The sequence below is a fragment of the Pyricularia grisea genome, chromosome I (assembly GCF_004355905.1).
Source record: "Pyricularia grisea strain NI907 chromosome I, whole genome shotgun sequence".
NCBI classification, from domain to species: Eukaryota; Fungi; Ascomycota; class Sordariomycetes; order Magnaporthales; family Pyriculariaceae; genus Pyricularia; species Pyricularia grisea.
Window position 1 is genome coordinate 1,665,027 of NC_044973.1, and position 19,062 is coordinate 1,684,088.

Below are 19,062 nucleotides of genomic sequence, written 5' to 3' on the forward strand. Positions count from 1 at the left end.
CGCACAGTCCAAAAACCTATGGACGGCTCCGGTAGATCACCTTTCGGTCGGAATGCGACAATTACCACTCAGTTTCAAGGCGACATAGAGGGGCTTCTATCCTCATGTCCTCTACCCATGCAAATCGAAACTATCAAAGTTAGTAAAGAGGTGTGCTCAACATGATAGCAAGGAAAGTCCCCCCTCGCACGGCAGACTCCAGTGCTGCCATGCTCTCGACGATTCATGAGCTTGACGGCAGCGAGGAAGGTTTCGTTTCTGAATCATACCACCGCCCCGAAGATGTTGTCTATGTCGGCTCCGATGACGAGTACTACGAGAGCTCGGCCCAGCGAACAGAACGATGCCGTGCGAAATTCGAGGCCTACCTACAACGCGGCAGCCAACATCCGCCCGAGATCATGTCAGCTAGTCTCAAAGGGCCTTTTGACAGCAAGAGCTGGGAGAACCCCTGGCGCAGTCGAAGTCAGCGAACTCTCACCACCGGTGCCACGAAGCAAACAAAAGTCAAGTCCAAAAGACATCCTCCGAAGCAGCACTTATCAACAACTAAGCGAGACCCAATGCCAGAGACGACTCTGAGTTGTCTCGATACTCCCACTGATATCAACCCCGCTCCCATGGATAAAAAGACAACGAATCAAACACAGACGACAGCATCACGGCTCCCTTCAGTCAGGGTGGTCTCGGAATCAACAGCCAAGGAACATGCACCCACACTTCTGCCAGTGACTGATACTAATGGCCTTCCGAACCCCTTCAACCCAAAGAAGCGTTTGAAGCAATCAGCGGTGGACTGGCTGAGGCGCCCAGTTCCCGTCAAGAAGCGCAAGCCAGGACTGGTAGAACAGCATGGACTCCCCCCTAGCTCCCCTTCAGAGCAGGTGGCAACTAAGCGCAAGAGGACAAGTGACAGCAGGGCATCTTTGGCCATAGTTACAGAAATTGCTTCAGACGGCGTTCCTAGGAGTCCTGCCATCCAATCGTATGACAAGCCACGGCTTTCTGTATCTTCTGGCATTGTTATCGACGAGTCGACTGTGCCCGAAGAGTCTTCTTTCATCAGTGAAAGCCTCAAACCTTTCCAGGATTCGAAAGCGCCAAGCGCCACCTCGAATCCTGGGAAAGATGCTGCGACCTCAGGAAAGAAACCTTGCGCGGCTCCCCGTGTCATTTCCTTGCCATCTTCTTTCCACAAACGCAAGGAATCATACAACAGCAAGCCAGCGAGTCCATTGCGTGACACACCCGCCACATATAGCAGTAGTCCTCTTTCTAGCATAGACTCGTCCAAGATCTTCGAAACTCAGAAAGACGAGAGTTTCTGCTTCAAGGCAAAGGTTCGTCAGGCAAACAAAACTGGAAACAAAGGGGAGCAGTTTGCAGCGCAGACATATATTACAGGAGTCAGCCCGGCTCCCCGGGGGTCCCCGTATTGCGGAAACGAGGAAAACGAGCCAGCGAGCCAGGAATCCGACAAAAATTCAATCCAAAAGCAGGCTCTCGACGCAATCTCTGAGCCTAGTAATGGAGGCGAGCTCGAAATCGACTCTGGGAGTGACCATGTCGTTGGGGATGACGACGACGATGATGATAGTGATGGTGATGGTGGAACAATAGCGGTGCAAGATGCGCCACTTCACCTCTCCGCTGTCAAGGCGAGGCTCACTACCCAAGGCCACCGCATGGCAAAGCCCATAGGAAATGGATCACCTATCCCTGCACGCCTTTCCGAAGTAAAGGCTACTAGTATCACTTCTCTTCTCGGGGCCAGCCAGACTCTTCTTTCTTCGCAGTTGAACGCTCTGCAAAGCCAACTGGGGTCCAGGTGCTCTTCTCAAAGCGATACCGATTTTTCAGCTGGCGATCACCTAGTAAGCCTGCAGCAGAATTCTCAAACCAGATCAAACAGGCCCAGTATCATTGCAGAGACTACCATTGATAAAGGAAGCGAAAGCACAACCAATTTTGAGGCAGATGAAACAACACTGGTTCAAGGGTATTTCTCCGGCGTACCGGAGCTATACTCGCAGTTGAAGGTTGACAGAGAGTATAGGGAGGTTTCGCCAGCTGGATCGCAAAGATACTTGGGGCTAAGGAAGGCAGGAGAAGACAAGAGCCCATATCCCGGCTCTACTCAGGGCGCCTCGGGGAGCCCATCGACAAACTCGCAATCTGCGTCTTTGGATAATTCCAGATTTGCTAGAATCGCCAAATATGGCCCAGTCTCGTCCAGCCAGCCTCTGACTGCTTTATCGGCGAGATCAGAACATGCTGTCTCATCCACGAGGACACAAAGACCGGCATCTCAACCCCTGCAAAATCATATGATTTCGCCTCTGTCTTCCCTCAGGGATATCGCACAATCAAGTCTGAATATGTATCTTGGTTCTGTCTCGGGTCGAGAGGCAACAAGGGCGAGTCTACCAGACCAAGTGCTCACAAGGCAAAGTGTTGAAAAAATGAAACCGGACGCTCTCATCCCTCAAGGCTTGTCGAAGTCCCCTGCTAGGTCTAGCCGATGCACAAGCTCACTGAGTCGACAGCTTTCAATCAATGATGGCAGCACAGACGAAAGCGAGGATGAAAGTGATATCGATTCTGAAGAGCAACCGATCCATGGCGCGACTGAGATTCGAGACTGTGTCGCTGCTCAAAAAATCCTACGACCTGCTGAAGATACGGAAGGGAGCCCCAAACTTGCAACTCAAGACCAGAGTCCATGGCGGCTTTCAGAAAATAGCTTATTAAGGACTTCATTCCCTGTCAACATGAATGATGATTCATTTTGCCTATCTCAAAACATGCGATCATCGCCTCCGCTGCCTAGGATTCATTTTTCGTTTTCTGACAGGGACACGAGTTCACAAATGAGTCCGACGCCGGTAGCGCAAAGTCCATGGGCCGGGGAAGAGATGGCGACGCCGCGTGTCAAACGTGGTCAAGCGGCTGTGTCACCATTACCACTAAGACATTGTATAAACAGCCAAGACGTTCCCAATCCCGTGTTACCAAGCTTCACAGACGCCCGAAAATCGGAGGAGCCGGACCACAGCAACTCACAGCGTACCGCCGCGTCGGTCAGCTGCCGTCCATCGACCCCAGAGGACCAACTCTCTAGCTTACCTACGCCTGAGCTTACCTTTTCACTCAAACCCTTCCGTCGGTTCTTGTCTCCCTCTCCGCGTAGTGACAGACGCAAGTCACGCCATACCCCAAACCGGACGTTGTGCACCCAAGACATCCTCAGCGTCAATCCTTGGGCACAAGAATCTAGGCCAGCAAAGCGAGTAAGGTGGGCTCCGTTGCCAGGATTGGAGGATTCAGCGGAGGAAGGCCAAGGATCAGTTGTGGCGGCATTATCACCTAGCACAAGCGAAGACAACGACAGCGAGTCAGACAGCAGTAGCTCAGACGACGCTGCCGGTGACGATGAGGATGAGGATGAGGATGAGGATGAGGACTACATCGAAGCGGGTCTGTCTCGGTCGGCAAGGTCGCGTAACGTGACACGCGCGAAGAAAACTGCAGCTGCCTTGCTCGCCTCGTCTGTCCAACCCCCTTCCGTCCCAACAAGGCCGCACTCGCCACCACCCCCAACACGGACATTTTTTGATGACCTCCCCAGCGAGGTGACGCTTTTCCAAAACCACTTCGCCAAGGTTGATAGCGAGCGAAAGATTTTCAAGCCGAAAACTCTCAAACGCCCACTTGCAGACGATGCAGACCTGGTTCATCAATCTCCCGGTGGCGGCAGCCAGCCCATCGATGCCGTGGCGAGACGATTCGCCGAGGCGGACGCAGCTAGCGTGCGACCAGCACCTAAAAGGCCGAGGAGCAGCATTCTTAGTAAGCCTACATCGTCTCCGCGGCAGAACGAGGAGAACGAGCAGCCCGTGGACGATGTTAGCGCTGTTATTGATAACCTAAGCGACTTCCTGGGCGGGTGGGACGTGGATGTCGAACTCACGCAGTCTGCCCGAGAGAGCGAGCAGAATGAAGCTCAAGGGAACTATATGAGTTTAAATATGGGCATAAGCCCCTGGGCGTGAGGCATTCATTGCTAATGTATAAGGTAGCCTTGTGTTTGGCTGAGCAAAGTATTTATGATGCAGTTATGAGCATTTTGTTATCTGGATTCTTGGAGCGCTGTATTGTCACTGTCATTTCAAGATCTTTCCCCCAGCATTGAGCATGTTAGCAGTGGTAGCGTGCTTCCAGGGCTAACCCATGATCTTGGAATTGAAGCTACTATCTAGAATTATACAGAGCTAGTCATGATTAATTCGCTTTTCAGAGTAAATCGAGTCTTCTCCATCGCTTCCCAGTTTTGAATTGGTGGTTGATCTACAGCCCCAACTCACCAGCAACTGATTCCCATCTTGCCCTAAATAGAATGGGATAAATTCGTGGCAAAAGTCCAAGGGAGGTGTGTTCCAACCTACGCAAGAGTAACACGTCTGAGATGAAACCCTCGCTGCGCAATTGTAATGAATCCGGCAAGCCCGGCATCTCTTTGACAGCTCGTTCCAAGACAAAGGAAAGGAGTGGAGAAAGAAGCAAAGCCACTTGCTTGTCTGGTTCCAATTAGGGGGTCGATCCCCATCACTACCTTGGTTGGCATTACTAAAGTATATTTCTAACAAACAAGTTACGGAATCTGAGCTGCCTTGTCTCACGTATGGTGTTCAGTAGCAATGTAGATGGGTAATATCTTACGCTCTTTGGACAACTAAGTCCAACTTGAGGCGGAATCTCTCAACAATATTGTGATTTTACCCAGGAACCGGGAAAGCAGTTTTCGTTTCGTAAACAGCGCGCCACAAAAACCCTACGGACATTCACCGCAACACAAGGAATTACGGAGTAAAACATATGTGAGTAGAAGAAGCCTCCCGGAAGGGAATGCAAGGCTTGGTACGCAAAAGAGATACACATGGTCGCTTCGTCGCCTATGCTTGGACGGCTGGCTTGCTTGCCTCCACCGCTGTTTTGCGCTTTCTTTTTTTTTCTCTTTTTTTTTTCTTCTTTTTCCGCTCCCCAACTGGAAAAAGCATGGCGAAAAGTTGATATCTGACGGGGACTTGCATGAAAATCTTCCCCATAGTTTTGTTGCTTTTTTTATTCTTTCTCACTCCTTCTCCCAATGGATGCATGTCAGCACCGGGTACAAGGGGGACTGGTTGATGCAGGATTTCGTTTGGGGGGCATCTCAGCTCATAACCACCACTCCTTTGACGGGCGGGAAAAGAATGTGTGGGATTTTCGGTTCAGGTTCAGGTTCACATTCCCGTTTTGTGCCGCGAATACCCAGAATCAACACTAGATCTCCGATCATCCGAGCCGTTGTGGCCGTTGCAAAAAAAAAAAAAAAAAAAAAAAAAAAAAAAAAATTATATATAGATACATATTTCCGGGAGTCATATGAAGCCACGTATCTGAAGGGTTGGCAATAAATTGCAAGCAACTAATACGTTGAAAGATGGTGGTGAGCATGCCGGTACTTGGGAGACAAGAGAGATGAAAATCCCGCATCGTTTCCTGCGAATAGTGCAGCCTTTTTCTTGGGGTAAAAAAATGGTGCCAGGAATAAGTAGGTATGGTCGGTACAGGATCGAGCATACGGCGCGCTTCCTTGTATTCTCAACCTGGGTGGTTGTCACTTGTAGATAGTCTCGCACTGTCAAATGGTATGATTCCTCTTTTTTTTTTTTTTTTTCTAGTTTCACAACCAGGCATTGAGAGTTTCCTAAGCCAAGCAAAGAAATAGTCGGGCTTTCACAAAAGCAGTCATGGTACGAAGTAACATCGTACAAACAAGAGTTGCGGCAGGCAAAAGTGGCTGTTAGGTTGAAAGCATCCGGGGTGGCTTTTAGACGTTGTGAGGGCACGTTTATGTTTGATTGGTGGCGGAGGCATCTCGGTGCTGCGAAGCACTCGCATGAAGCCCGTGCCGTCAACGTTTTTTTTTTTTTTTTTTTTTTTATATACGATTCCCTCTTTTAGACAATGTACTTACGGAGTTTAACTGGCGCCGAATTTACTTGACAAGTCAATGCGCCATCCTTTCGTCATCCCAGTTTAAAACCAATAGGGTACGGTAGAGAGAAGAAAAAAAGAAGAAAATGAAGAAAGAAAAAAGGGGTTGCTTATCAGGTCGGATGAATGGTTGAAATCAAATAGCCACTTACGTTAAAAGCTCAAAACAGTTTTAGAACGCGCATGCAATTCGAGCCGTGCCGCTCGCGTTACTGTTGATAAAAGATGGAAAGCTGTGTTTTGTTATGGCCCCTTGTCTGACCAACCGAGCCTCGGTTTAATTTGATAGGATTTTATTTCTTGTCATTCTCTTCTCTTTTTTTTTCTTTCTTCTTTTCTTGTTGTATTTTGTCACTTTTTGTTACTGACACCCAGTAAGTTGTGTAACAGTAAAATAACAGCAGCGAACCTCTCACAGGCGAGAGGACGGCAACGTGACGATGATCAATCACCTATACTGTACTTCAAGCGACGTGCGAAAAAGCTGAGTCATTTCGAGTACGGTAGTAGGTGCCACTTGGGTAAGGTGAGGTAGTACCTACGGCATCTCAGCCTGCCAAGGCACATACATGGTTTGACTAGGTATTGCCGTACTTAGCTGAGCAAAGTTCCACTGCAAGTTGATGGACGGATGTACCTATGTACCTACCCAGGTACCCCGTCTCAAGTAAACCGGCATGCTGGGAAGCTGGGAAGCTGGGATGTATCGTTTGTTTCGGGAGAGACGAGACCCATATCTCATCCACCCCACGAACGAGTCTTTCTAGTGAAAATGAAAACGTGGCGGGTGGGTTTGGTGGATAATCAAGGTCCTCTACTCCAACGTGAGTGATGTACCTCTTTACTCCAGGTATTTGAAATGATGATAACCTGACATCGGCTAGTTGTGGAATGATCGTCTGTGACGTTCTTGATCAGATTGAAAAAAGCGACAGGATAATAGGCATAAGGTACGGTTATATCCCTACCAAGGTAACTAAATTTACACTTTATTTTATTTTTACCGCAGAAGTGATAGATAGGAGAGCCATCCCAGAAGTGGACGTGCGCAAAGTGTCTTGATAAGGGATGATGAGCTTTGACGAGATTGCTACTACTACCACTACCACTACTACTACTACTATCGATGCCCGACAGTGCCCAAGCTATCTCTCTAGGCCACAAACAATCCAGGAAGCAATTTAGCCAATTCACCCATTACCTGGGCGACCAGATAGATACATCAACCTGGGGACATCCAAGAGACGAGTTAAAACTATTACTCCGTATGTTACTAAGTTGGTTATGGACCTTGGATAAACCTTGAACTACTTAGGTATGGAGTGTGTACCTAGAAGGCTTGGTAATATGTAAAGGTTGTAGCTTATCGACACGACACCTCGATGGCCGCCCGGTTTTAGCTTGAACCCCAAGCGTTGGTTCCTTCTCCATCTTGCCCTTGCCCGGCTCCAGATCTCCAGTTCCCAGCCAGCCAAATGCCAGTTGCAGTTGCGTGCGGACCTCTATAGCGGGGAACCCCACCTGCTGTGGATACCAACTCGTAATCATAGAAACATCGATCCAACCAATCAAACAAAAGCCTGTGTGCACTTGGCCACCCCTCCTCTTGGCTCGCAACTCTTGGCTCTGCGTCTATCTCTGGGGCTCTGGTTCATTCCATCATCCCACCAAGTACTTTGTACCTCCTGTTGCGTGCGTTTGCGTCAGTCAGTCACACACACACACACATGATTGCATTGGTGTCGTTTTGTTGTTATCTTTTTTTGTGAAGAAGCATAGCATTTCGGATATTCCCATTAGCTGCGTCCCCAACAAGTTAACCCCGAGTAGAGAGTGCCTTGTATCCCGGCTCTGGTTCATTGTCACCAGTGCGCTTTTGCAAGCCTCCCGCACTCCACTCTCTAAGAATCAAATCAATCACCGCCGCCGATTTTGCCACGCCGCCTATCCCTCGCACATCGATACGGTCAAGCGGCACCTTTGAGATCTTACTTCGCAGTGTTGCGTCCGCCGACAGCGAATCGATTCCACCACACACACCTGCAATTTTCCGCCCTATCAACACCCGCCAATGTTTTCCTCATGTCCAGCCCGTCACCCCAGCCTGGAAGTACCGCAATACCACATTCACAACTACCACCTCCACTCAACGAGTCGGCAAACCCAGTTCAGCCATCGTCGTGTGGTTACCATGTCGATCCAGCACCAGTCCTGTCGCAGGGGCCGCCAGACCGCAGCCGTATTCCTGTCTCAGCGGCAGAGGCAGACAAGACAAGCAATGGCACGAGCGCAAGCACGACCGCAGGCACAGGCACAGGCACAGCTGCAACGATAAACGCTACACCTCCACCACTCACCCCGGGCGTAGATGCTGCTTGCCCTTCCACCCCTGCGCAGAACCAACAGCATGGCGCCGGTAATGCGGACCAGAATAAAAAGCCCCGAGGCCCAGTCTTACCTCGACCTACTGGCCCGTCCCTGCTGACGCAAGCCTTGGCCTCCGCCCGTGGTATACTATCTAATACCTCGACCCCCGTTATTGCCCAGCCGGATCCGAACCGTGTCCTGTCACATAGTCCCGGCAACCAGGGTCTTAACTCTCCCTCTTCTTCTTCTCCTTCCCCTCTGCACCAACCACACAGCGCCCCTCCAACGCTACCCCCGGGTTCATCTCACACCTCTCCTTCGCCCACCGCTACTCCAATCTCTACGTCACCCCACAAAACCAATGATACCCGCAACGATGCCACACCCCATGGTCTCACCAACTCTTTAACGACGCAAACTGGCCTCCCACCTCGATCGTCAGTCATGTCGGCCTCGACCGTGGTTTCTACCCTCACCGTCTCCGGCTCGCTTCCCGCTACCAACCAAAAGCTGCACCTACACGCTGGTTACAATGTGTTGGATTCGAGCGGGTTAGATGCCAGAAGTCGGGCTCTCAATGGCCGCCGGCCGAAAAACGCCGACAGGGTCGGGTCTTCTGATTACCCAGACTCGACGCATCTTTCATTGAGAGCTCCAAGTGCACCCCCTTTGAGTTCTTCAGCGGGCGCAAAACCGCAATCGACGTTGCCCACCGTGCAACCTCGGCCAAGCTTAACTATCAAGCAAGGAGCAGACTCGGCCTCAGCTGATGATCGCAATCCTACAAGGAAGCAAAGTATGGAACATAAGGTATCCGTAGGACCCGAAAAGATCTGGTCTATAGGCAGCGGCGAGTCGAACAGCCTCGAGGATGGGCAGGTCGAGAAGTCGGTGACTGAAGTCATATCCGGTGTCGAGCACAACAATCGCAGCCGCAAAGCTAGTCATAGTCTTCGTTTTTTCAAAGAAGGACTACCAGAAGAGAGAAACAAGAAGAAAGAATCTTCTAAACATAATGGTCATGTATGGGATGCTACATCCCCGAGTCTCGAGGCCCCGGCAACAATTCCGGAACATGCTGTCGCTGAGAGCGACGTCAGCCATTCAGGCCTTTCATTGTCACCAACGTCTGTGGATCCTCATACTGATATATTTCACCAAATCCAACGTTCTACCTCGGTAAAGAAGGCCAAGGAGAAAGATGCAGTCAAGAAGGGAACTGGTAATGATTATTTTGCCGACGTCGAGTCGGTTTTCACGCCCAAATTTGCAGATCGCCGTCAGGATATCCCACAACCCAAGGAGTATGAAGTGCTGCCCGAGCCTGCACTCGAGCTTGAGAAGGAGGTGCCTCGTGAAAGAAGGAAGTCTAGCGATAGCACCTTGTCCACAAGGAGTACCGACGATGGAGACGACTCGGGAGAGGAGAAAATATCCTCTGCGGTCTTCGTGCCGCACCAAGCTCCGCAGGAACAGATAGGAACTCCAACAGACCCCGTGAGTATCCCGGGTCAAACTAACGGGCAGAGAGTATCGCCCAGAGCAGATGGTTGGCTCGTCAAGGCCGACGAGCCAGAGGTCGATCGTCGCGATGAAGCGGGTGATGAGGCAGGGACCGTACCTTTAACGGGAGCAGACCGGACTGCTGTTCCTCAAGGATCCACTCTAGAGCCGTCTGTCTCGAAGCCACCAGTGCAGGGGGCCTCTTCTATCATAGATTTCGCAGCACCCAGGGGGGACCTGAATGGGCCACCTCAACAACTGCAAAGTGCAGCAACATATGAAGATCCACCATCTCCCCAACCCTTGGAGGCCATTGAGCTGATTCCTTATAAACACCAAGTCGGTGGCCACACAACACTTTGGCGATTCTCGAAACGTGCAGTCTGCAAACAATTGAACAACCGCGAGAACGAGTTTTATGAGAGGATTGAGCGAGATGTTAGGGATCTTCTTGCTTTCCTTCCTAGGTACGTTCTGTCAAAGTGCCGGTTTTTTTGGTTTTTTAATAGGTTTCCACGACAGCTTGGGTACTATCTTTTACGTGAATAGACAAACGCTGACGTGATCTTTTGCAGGTACATCGGGGTTCTCAATGTGACTTTCAAAAAGCAGCCACGCCGCAAATCCACACTTAAGAGAGAGGATACGGCTTCTGTGGAGCGAAAGCTGCTTGATCAGAGCGATTTGAAAAAGGCCCTAGGGAGCAATGGAGCTGTTGGTCAACATGAAGCCGTGACTGGCCCAGCTGAGGATGCAAATGCGGCCCCTACGCACACTAGAGTAATCAGTCAATCTCTGCAATCTAGTCAAATTCCGGTGCCTACTGTCACTTTTGTTGATAATCAACACATTCTGCCGCGCAATCTGCTGCAGCCTTCGCCAAGTCCAGCTATCGAGGTCGGTGGCAGCCGCGTTAGAAGCAGCTCAGCTATCACCGTGCCAGGTTGTAGTCCGGATGGGCGGAAGAAGGCTGCCAGCCGGCCAACGCTTGAGGATCGACATGCAAACAGCTGGGGTGCGACAACTGTCAACAAGGATTTGCGCAACAAGGTTTTCAACGACGTTTTCATGAAGACCCCTTTTCCAATGCGGCCACACCGCAGGTGGCACTCGCAGCGTGCACCCCTTCCGAGGTCCTCACTGCCGAACTTCTTGGTGCCCACAGGCAACATGGATGACAGGGCAGAATCCGAACCTGATCTTCCCCCACGCCGCTCTAGCACTGGCCAGGCCAGCTCTCGGTTACGCAACACTTTGAGCGACATGGGGCCCGAAATCGATCATTCGGAGGGTACATCGGTGCCGAAGAATGTCAAGGAAAGACTCAAAGCAGAGGAGGATCTCGGACCCAAGGACATTACGGGCACAAGTGCTCCAGAGCCCGAGATTCCTGTCGAGAAGGGCGCTCCTCAGGGTAAACGTCGTCGGTACTCTGGCACAGCTTTGCGCAGGAGGGCCAAAGAGGGATTGGATTCGTCTGAGAGGAAACTGCAATACTTTCAAGAGCCGGATGACGAGGACTTCAAGCGGGAAACTGAATTTGATACCGGATTGGTCTCTGCAGGAGTGGAGGATAAATCATCAAAACCTCCCACACAGAACGGGAACGGACGCCCCAGGAGCACAGATTCAGATGTCGGACCGGCAACCTTGCATGTGGAGCCTGAAGAGACGCCTGTCACATCACCCGGCTGGACAATTAGCAATTACCCATCAACAGTAACATCGGGGGCCGCCAGCCCAGCGACCGAGTTCAAGCGAATACCGCGACCTGTCAATCCAAAGGAGGCGCGTGTGGCGGATTCGCGTGTGGAGTACTTCCTCCTGCTTGAGGATTTGACCGCAGGCATGAAACGGCCATGCATCATGGACCTCAAGATGGGGACTCGTCAATACGGAGTCGACGCGACCCCAAAGAAACAGGCTTCACAGCAACGCAAGTGTGCGGCCACCACGTCGCGGAGCCTCGGCGTACGGGTCTGCGGGTTGCAAGTGTGGGACGCAGCCCAACAGACATATATATTTCGCGACAAGTACTACGGTCGGGACCTCAGACCTGGAGCGGAATTTCAGGAGGCATTGACGCGATTCTTGTACGACGGTGTGGATCCGGCGAGCATCCTCCGGCACATACCCACCGTACTGTCCAAGCTTAGAGAGCTAGAGGTCATTATTGAAAAGCTAGACGACTACAGATTCTATGCCGCCAGCCTATTAATGTTTTATGACGGAGATCGGAGCGGCGATGAGGGGAACGAGACTGCGATTGAGGATTCGACTACAGACTTTGCCACGGACACCGAAGAAGGTCGCACGGCTGCCTCGGTTGCCGCGCGAAAGGGGCGCAAGCGTAACAAGCGCGAGATTGATTTCAAGATTGCCGACTTTGCCAATGGAGTCACAGCCTTGTCCGGTGGATATGGGGCCGAGGACAGGCCCTGTCCGCCACAGCACCCTGGCCAGCCCGACCGTGGGTTTCTGAGAGGCCTCAGAAGCCTCAGACGCTACTTCTTGAAGATACAGCGGGAGACGAGGGAGCAACTCGGGCTCGGGCTGCTCGGCACTCGTCACGGAGTCAATTACGACGGTGCCGGCGACAGCGGCTTTGTTAGCGATGACGGATGGGATGAGGACGAAGGTTCTGTGAGCGAATGAGAGAGAGAGAGAGAGAGCTCGCCTACGATTATACAAAGATGCCTATTACGGAATTATGAATGTGGAGGTTTTATTCGGAAGTGGTATAGAAGATTTGGGGGAGGTGTGTTTTTTTTTCTTCGTACAAATTGTTGTTTAAATTCTCTGTCATGAATCTTTTTTCTAGTTTCTTTCTTGATTTTTTTCTTTAACCTCGGAATGTTTGGTTTTTGGTCTCCTTTTTTTCTGCATGTCTATAGAATACCCCCTTTTCCATCGGTCTCTCTTGTGTTTTACGAAACATTATTGCAAAGATCTGGCCTGGCATCCTTTCCCAAAAGTGATACAGGACAAAAATGAGCAAAAAAAAAAGGAAAAATAAAGAAGAAAAAAAAGAGGAAAACATAAAACTTAAGTTTATTTATTTGTTGGTTCCACTGCAAAGATTGCCTGGTGATGCTTGCTTGGGGGGAAACAACATCTACGGGGCGGATGAGTGTCAAGGGGATACTCTCGTTTTACATATTCGAGCAGATACCAAAACTAGTCTAGTTCTAGAAAATAGGTGATGCCTGTTTGGCAGTGGCCGCAGTTTGCTAATTTCAGCCGATACACAGAGTAGGTCAGGTGAAAGTACCTCGAGAGGAAATAAATAGTCTGGCTCACTCGTAAAAATCCGAACATCACTAATCATTTTTGGGAACATGACCAGGCCTAATCTAATGAGCACTTATGTACCAACAAACAGGCAAGCCGAGCATCTGTTGAGTCCCAGCAGCGAATGGACACAGGGATATTGAGCAGCTGCAGCCTCAAGTAAAGATCAAGAACGGGTTTTAATTTCTTCTTTTGAATAATGCGATCAATCCGTTTGTTACGCTAATATAACGAGACTGGTATGAAAATTCAAACAAAATTGCCAGAAAATACCACCAATTCGCGCAGGCTATCGAAACATGGCCGCATCATCTTTTAAGAAGCGAAAATAGGAGAAGCGCGGTGTAGCACGTAGTCCGCAAGTAAATCACACATCCCCCAACACGAATAACCCCAAAGCCCCGCGACTTTCTTTTTCGTTAGAAGTCACACGTAAAACACAACATAGAGACAAGAAGAGAAGGAGTGGTATGGCAGTGTTTTACCTCAAGCTTGTTGAAGCAGTCAAGGAAACCAAAAAGAAAAAGAAACAATACTGCGCAAAAGCCAGCAATAATTAGAAGACAGAGGAAATCATCAACGCCAGTAAAGACATAGGAACTATGTAATGTGGGGAATAAACTATGACCAGAGATAGTAAAAATTACGGTAAATGGCACGTGTGCGAGAATCCACGCCCAACATCAGCAAAGCAAGAGGTCGTTAAAAGCATGCTGTTTTAACGGGTGCCCCCAAGCGCGCTGATGCGAGCCCCCGAAGGCCTGTGAAGCAGACTCTCGGTGTGCTTGCCAAGAACCCTGCTGGTTGTGTGAGCGGGCATGTTGACCGTCTCAGACTCGCTGGCAGATGGACCGTTGTCCAGATCCTCGTCGTCCTCAACAATCTTTGTTGGGATATCGTGACCGATCATGTACTGCTGGGAAGACCGCTCCGGGGTGGTCATGGTGGTCGAGGCCATCGAAAGGGCGGTGCTCGACCTGTTGGGGATCAAGTCCGGCGTCGGCGGGATGCTCGACGTGCGACCCGACGATGGGCGCAGGCGAACGCTGATATCATCGCCGACTTCGCTGTGGGTACCGGCATCGCTGCCAGCGACCGAAAGGCCGCTGCCGCGGCGGTAGTTGCTCGAGTGGTGACCAGAATCGGAGCCGTCCTCGATCTCGGCGTCGTGGGCAAGGGCCAGGCCCTCGACGGCAGCCTGGCACTGCTCTGCGATGTTACGGATGATGTGTGCAATAGCATCCGTCTTGTCTTTAAGGTGACGGTCAGCCACATCAGAGAAGCTTGAGGAAGAAAAGCGCTTGCTGTTGTGGTGCTTGCTCTCCATATCTATAACGGAAGACAAAAGAAAGAGGGTTAGAATATGGGCGATGCAGGAGGAAATTGTATGAAACGGTGGCAACATAACCACAGGGGGAACCCCGATTAATAAAAAAAATAAAGGAAAAGGTTTAGAACTTACCCTGAGTATCGTCCTCGTAGCCAGCCTCGACCTCGTGGGCGAGGTCGTTGTCGTTCTCGGGCTTGGTGAGAGAGCCGACGAGGTGCTCCAGATGGTGGCTCTGGCCACCGATAAGGCTGCGCAGGTGCAACACCACGCGGCGAGCGTCGTCGCGCTGCCTGGTGATGGTGTGGTTGGTGTGTTGCAGGGCTGCAAGCTCCTTCTTGTTGCGCTTGCGCTCGCGCTCGAGCTCCTCGGCAATCTCCTGTTGAAGCACAAGAGCCTCGAGGGCGTCGTCGCGCTGCTTCTCGGTACCGGTAAGACGGACCGACATGCGAGCGGCATCGTCTTTCTGCTGGTCAATAAGTGTTGCCAGGCGGCGATTTTCCCTCTTGTGGCCCTCAATCTTGACCTTGAGATCCTGAGTCTCCTTGGTGAGCTGCTCGGCGAAGGCCTGGAACTTGGTGAACTATTTAATGGTATTGTGGTTAGCGACCCATCTTTGACAAGATTACAGTGTTGATGTGCTTACCTGCTGCTTCCAGCTGTCGAGCTCCTCGTTGAGGTAGTTGTTGCGCTTGGTGACCTTGGCAAGCTCAGTGTCCATGCGGCCCTTCAGGTTAATAAAGTCTTGCCAGGCCTCCAGGGCATCCCGGGAGTACTGATTCCTCTCACGAACAATCTCGTTGAGGTGTCTCATAGAAACCTTGGTCATCAGAGGCTTCTTGACTGCGCCACCAAAGACAGCCTTGATACCAGTGTTCCGGCCCATCTTCTCGCAAACGTGGTCCATGACAGCCATAACAGCGTCCTGGTTCCACCACTCGGGGTCCTGGATGGATTCGACCTCACCACGCATAACTATTATTTGACCAGCTGGAACCAGCTTGCCACCGCCGTATGCCGAGCGCAAGTGCGCAGGAGCGCCAGACGGAGTAACATCACCGTTAAGCGCCTGTGTCAGACGGGTGACGAACTTATTGCGCTGGTTGGGATTCAAGGCGGTCGGCGGGCTAGAGGTAAGAACGAAGTTGCGGTCCAGGTCCACCACCAACGCATCAGTCGGGGCTGTGAAGAGGGACCTGCACTCCGCGGTAACACCGAGAATGTACGGGCCCGGTTCTTGCACGAGCTCCTTTGCGTGACGAGCGTGCACCATGGGCACGTACAAACCGCTCCACTCGTAAACACGGACGCAGTAGCGCACGGTTTCGGCAGCCATGGTGAGCATTGCTGGATAGTGGCTGACGAAGATTATGCGACGGGTTGGAGAGATGGCGGCTTCAATGACACCGACGATGTTCGGAATTGAGAGACAGGAGAAGAGGGGCCACATGGCAAAGTTTTGGAATCCAGTGGGAGACGAAGGGAATTGGTAGCAGAGGGCGTAGTCCTTCATGTCGATTCGTACCAGGTCGTTGAGTCTCGGCGCGGGGAAGCTGAGGATTCGAGAGACCTCTTCGGCATGGAACAAGTTAGTGGCCTTGTTCCAGTGGATCCACATACCCCTTAGGTAGTCGCCCAAAAGGTTGTACAGCGGGTAGCGCGAAAGGAACGAAAGACAGTACGGGATCCAGTATGTCTCGTCTGGGTTGTCGTAGAAGTCCGACTCTGTTCTTTTCCTAAGCTCCCTAATCGTCTCGGCCCTCTTCTCATCGGCTCGCGACCACACCTTCAGGCAAATACCGTAAAGAGTGTGGGAGGAATCTTGCTGCAGGACGAAAGCATGGTGGACACAGTGAGGCTGGCTGCGACCAGTGCAAATCTCGACATCGTGAGGGAAGCAGGCCTGGAAATAAAACGCATGGTTAGATTGATCAAAGATAACATGAAATCGCAAAGGCGCTGCAATTTCGCATTGTGCTTGATGAGTATACTCACTCTCATCGCAGCGTGCAGAGACCTGGCGATCTCGTTGTCCTGCTCCAGCCTTGGGCTGCTACCCAGGATCTCCGGTAGCCAAAACTGGCCAACTGCACCCTTCATGTGGCCAATCTTGCCCTGGGCTGGCGGGGGGGCCTTAACCCATTGCGAGGGCTCACGGCCAACACCACACACCATGTAGGCATGTGTGAGAGTTTTGGGTGTCCTCTGCTGGGGCTTGACGTTCAGCGAGGACGGGATCGGCTGCGTGATCCTCGAGTGCAATGACGAGGTACGGCTCGGAATGATGAGGTTGGTGTCGCCTTGATCACGGGTTGTCGGCCGGCCTTCGCGGTCCCCAGTCCGGGGACGCGTGAAGGACGAATGGGCGTTCAGCGAGGGAGCCATTGCGTCTGCCGTGCGTGATCGATCGGTGTTCTGTTGGACTTGTTGAAGAAGCACCACTCCGCCGCCCTGGCGGTGGTGTCTAGATGTGTCGGAATGGCAGTTGAATCGTCACTCTATTTGCCGACGAGAAAAGGGCAAATGCGAGGTCAAGAAGCGAACGCTTGGTCAACAAGATGCGGCGTGCGGTCAAATCGGGGGGCGGACCACGTCTGTGAGTTTGATCCGAAGTAGCGCAGGGCCCCAACGCTGGTAAGAGGTGCGTGTCAAACGGGATGATGCCCTCGCTTCGTGCGTTCCAGTCAAGGTTCGGTCCGTCGTTCCCCAAAATGTCGACAAGGCAGGACGAGAGGTTAATGAGTACCCTCGAAAGTACTGGAGTCCAGCCAGCTCTGCCAGTCTCCAATGTACTTGTCGCTGCTAAGACAGACACGGGTGATATCCGGTCTGTAGTGCTTGCTTGACGACCTTGCCGGCAGTGGGTTGAAAAAGAAGGGCGAAAACAAGAAAAAAAACGAGGGAATGAGAGTGGTAAAAAAAAGACTGAGGCGGGCGGTAGGGCAAGAAAGGGCAAGAAAGCAATCGGCCGAGCACCGTAGACGATAGTTGGGAGGGCCTCAATGGAAACCTAAGAAGGGATGGGGATGATTGATTGGGTCGAGCAAAGCAAAGGAGCTGCGGGTCTGGGCATCCAGTATCGGACAGAAAAAAAAGGGGAAGCTGTTGTGTGCTCTACTCCTCCAACGTCGCATCGGCCTCGCCTCCTCTGTGATCGCTGTACCAGAAAAGACAGCACCAGGAACAGGGTGGGAATTAGGGTGGGGCCAGACCAGGATAAAGTCAAGGTGGTGTGGTAGGGTGCCTGGCTTCTCTCAACGTTGCACCGGTATTGGTAGGAGTAACGAGTACCTACAAGGAACGGCGCCGGCCGGTCAATCAAATCGCCTCATCGTTGCAGACAAATTCCTGTTGATTGCAAGGAGGTTCCAGTGATTTCCATAATCGTCAGCACCAAGCGCAACGGCTTCAAATGGCCACGAGGGGTTTGCAGTAGTCATCAATTTCTAGAGGTTTTTAGTTCAAGGGATAGCGTACGAAGTAGCGGCTACTTTGAGGGCTTGCAGATGACCCCTACTACCAGTGTATCGGGCTAGCTTGATTAGGCTAGACGACAGGTGACCCTAGCGAATTTCAATTTTAGGATGGGTCCAAGAAGGGAATAGTTCATCACGAACCGCAGAGCGGGGGAAAGAAGTTGAGCTCCTGTTATTTATGATGCTACTTAGTACTATACCGTACTGACATACATTGGGGACTTTGTACAGCAATCAATACTGTCACAATCTCCGACGTTATGAAGAGAGGGGAGAAAAAACCCCCCAAAAAATACCGGAGGATTTGTTTTCTTATCTTGGACTATATTATCTTTCCGCCCAACGCTAAATCGTGCACAAACCACGAGTCAATATGCTATTACCTCCATAGATTCGTGGTCAATCAATTGAATACTACATACCGTACACATGCGGTTAGTGAAAGTAGCAATTAGGTACCTACCTACCCAATATACCGGTAGGTTTGAGAGTGGCTTGCTACCGTACGTATGTAGGTACCTACCTCGGTTGGTGGGATTCAGACCATCTCCGCTGATCGCCAGATGGTTGGCGAGTGTGGCAATGGGGACTTGAGAGAAGAAATGCCCACGTTATCGCGAGCCACAAGATTAATCACCCTTCTTCAAATTTGTACAGTAGATTCAATTTATGCCAAAGAACGTTGGGCTGCAGATCCGTGTGTGAGGCGATATTTGGGCGAGCCCTTGTCCCACGCCCCAGCACGCCTTCCGAGAGCCGGTTTGTGTTTGGGGCTCCGCTTTCTTCTCGAGCTTTGCTTCTTTTGATGCAGACTCAGCCCCTAAAAACCCAATCATAGTATTTGCTCAATGTGGATCTGTTGTTCTCCAGATCCAGTGTGCGTGTGTGTGGTTACGAATCGCGTCGTAGATTTTTCATCGCATGGAATCCATCGGTACCGTTCAAAGATGGAAAACATAAATAAATACATTTACAAACATCCAAGTCAGTTTCGGCAGGCCCGTGTGCCGGCGCAAAAACAAACAGCCAGAGCATGAATAGGAGGCGTTGGCCTGAGAG

General features: G+C 51.2%; 3 protein-coding genes across 3 annotated transcripts; 2 read left to right on the forward strand and 1 right to left on the reverse strand.

The window, feature by feature from the left end:
• Positions 1-161: 161 nt before the first annotated feature.
• Positions 162-4,052, forward strand: PgNI_05535 (uncharacterized protein; the record flags this gene model as incomplete). The annotated part of the gene is made up of 1 exon (XM_031125566.1): positions 162-4,052. One exon carries the CDS (start codon positions 162-164, stop codon positions 4,050-4,052), a length of 3,891 nt encoding a protein of 1,296 aa, XP_030981918.1.
• Positions 4,053-7,874: 3,822 nt separating this feature from the next.
• Positions 7,875-13,149, forward strand: PgNI_05536 (uncharacterized protein). The gene is made up of 2 exons (XM_031125567.1): positions 7,875-10,376; positions 10,485-13,149. The coding sequence occupies exons 1-2, from the start codon at positions 8,122-8,124 to the stop codon at positions 12,562-12,564; spliced, it is 4,335 nt and encodes a 1,444-aa protein (XP_030981919.1). The 5' UTR covers positions 7,875-8,121; the 3' UTR covers positions 12,565-13,149.
• A 223-nt stretch (positions 13,150-13,372) lies between these two features.
• Positions 13,373-17,537, reverse strand: PgNI_05537 (uncharacterized protein). The gene is made up of 4 exons (XM_031125568.1): positions 16,523-17,537; positions 15,174-16,430; positions 14,663-15,110; positions 13,373-14,529 (listed from the first exon to the last, which is right to left on the reverse strand). Exons 1-4 carry the CDS (start codon positions 16,910-16,912, stop codon positions 13,919-13,921), a joined length of 2,706 nt encoding a protein of 901 aa, XP_030981920.1. The 5' UTR covers positions 16,913-17,537; the 3' UTR covers positions 13,373-13,918.
• Between the last annotated feature and the right edge of the window lie 1,525 nt (positions 17,538-19,062).

Excerpts from the sequence above, each read along its gene's own strand:
- PgNI_05536 (XM_031125567.1), top strand. The coding sequence starts at position 8,122 with ATGTCCAGCCCGTCACCCCAGCCTGGAAGTACCGCAATACCACATTCA. Across the intron at positions 10,377-10,484 it reads CTTCTTGCTTTCCTTCCTAG|GTACATCGGGGTTCTCAATG; the intron begins GTACGTTCTGTC and ends GATCTTTTGCAG.
- PgNI_05537 (XM_031125568.1), bottom strand. The coding sequence starts at position 16,912 with ATGGCTCCCTCGCTGAACGCCCATTCGTCCTTCACGCGTCCCCGGACT. Across the intron at positions 16,431-16,522 it reads CTCTGCACGCTGCGATGAGA|GCCTGCTTCCCTCACGATGT; the intron begins GTGAGTATACTC and ends TTTTATTTCCAG. Across the intron at positions 14,530-14,662 it reads CTACGAGGACGATACTCAGG|ATATGGAGAGCAAGCACCAC; the intron begins GTAAGTTCTAAA and ends CTTCCGTTATAG.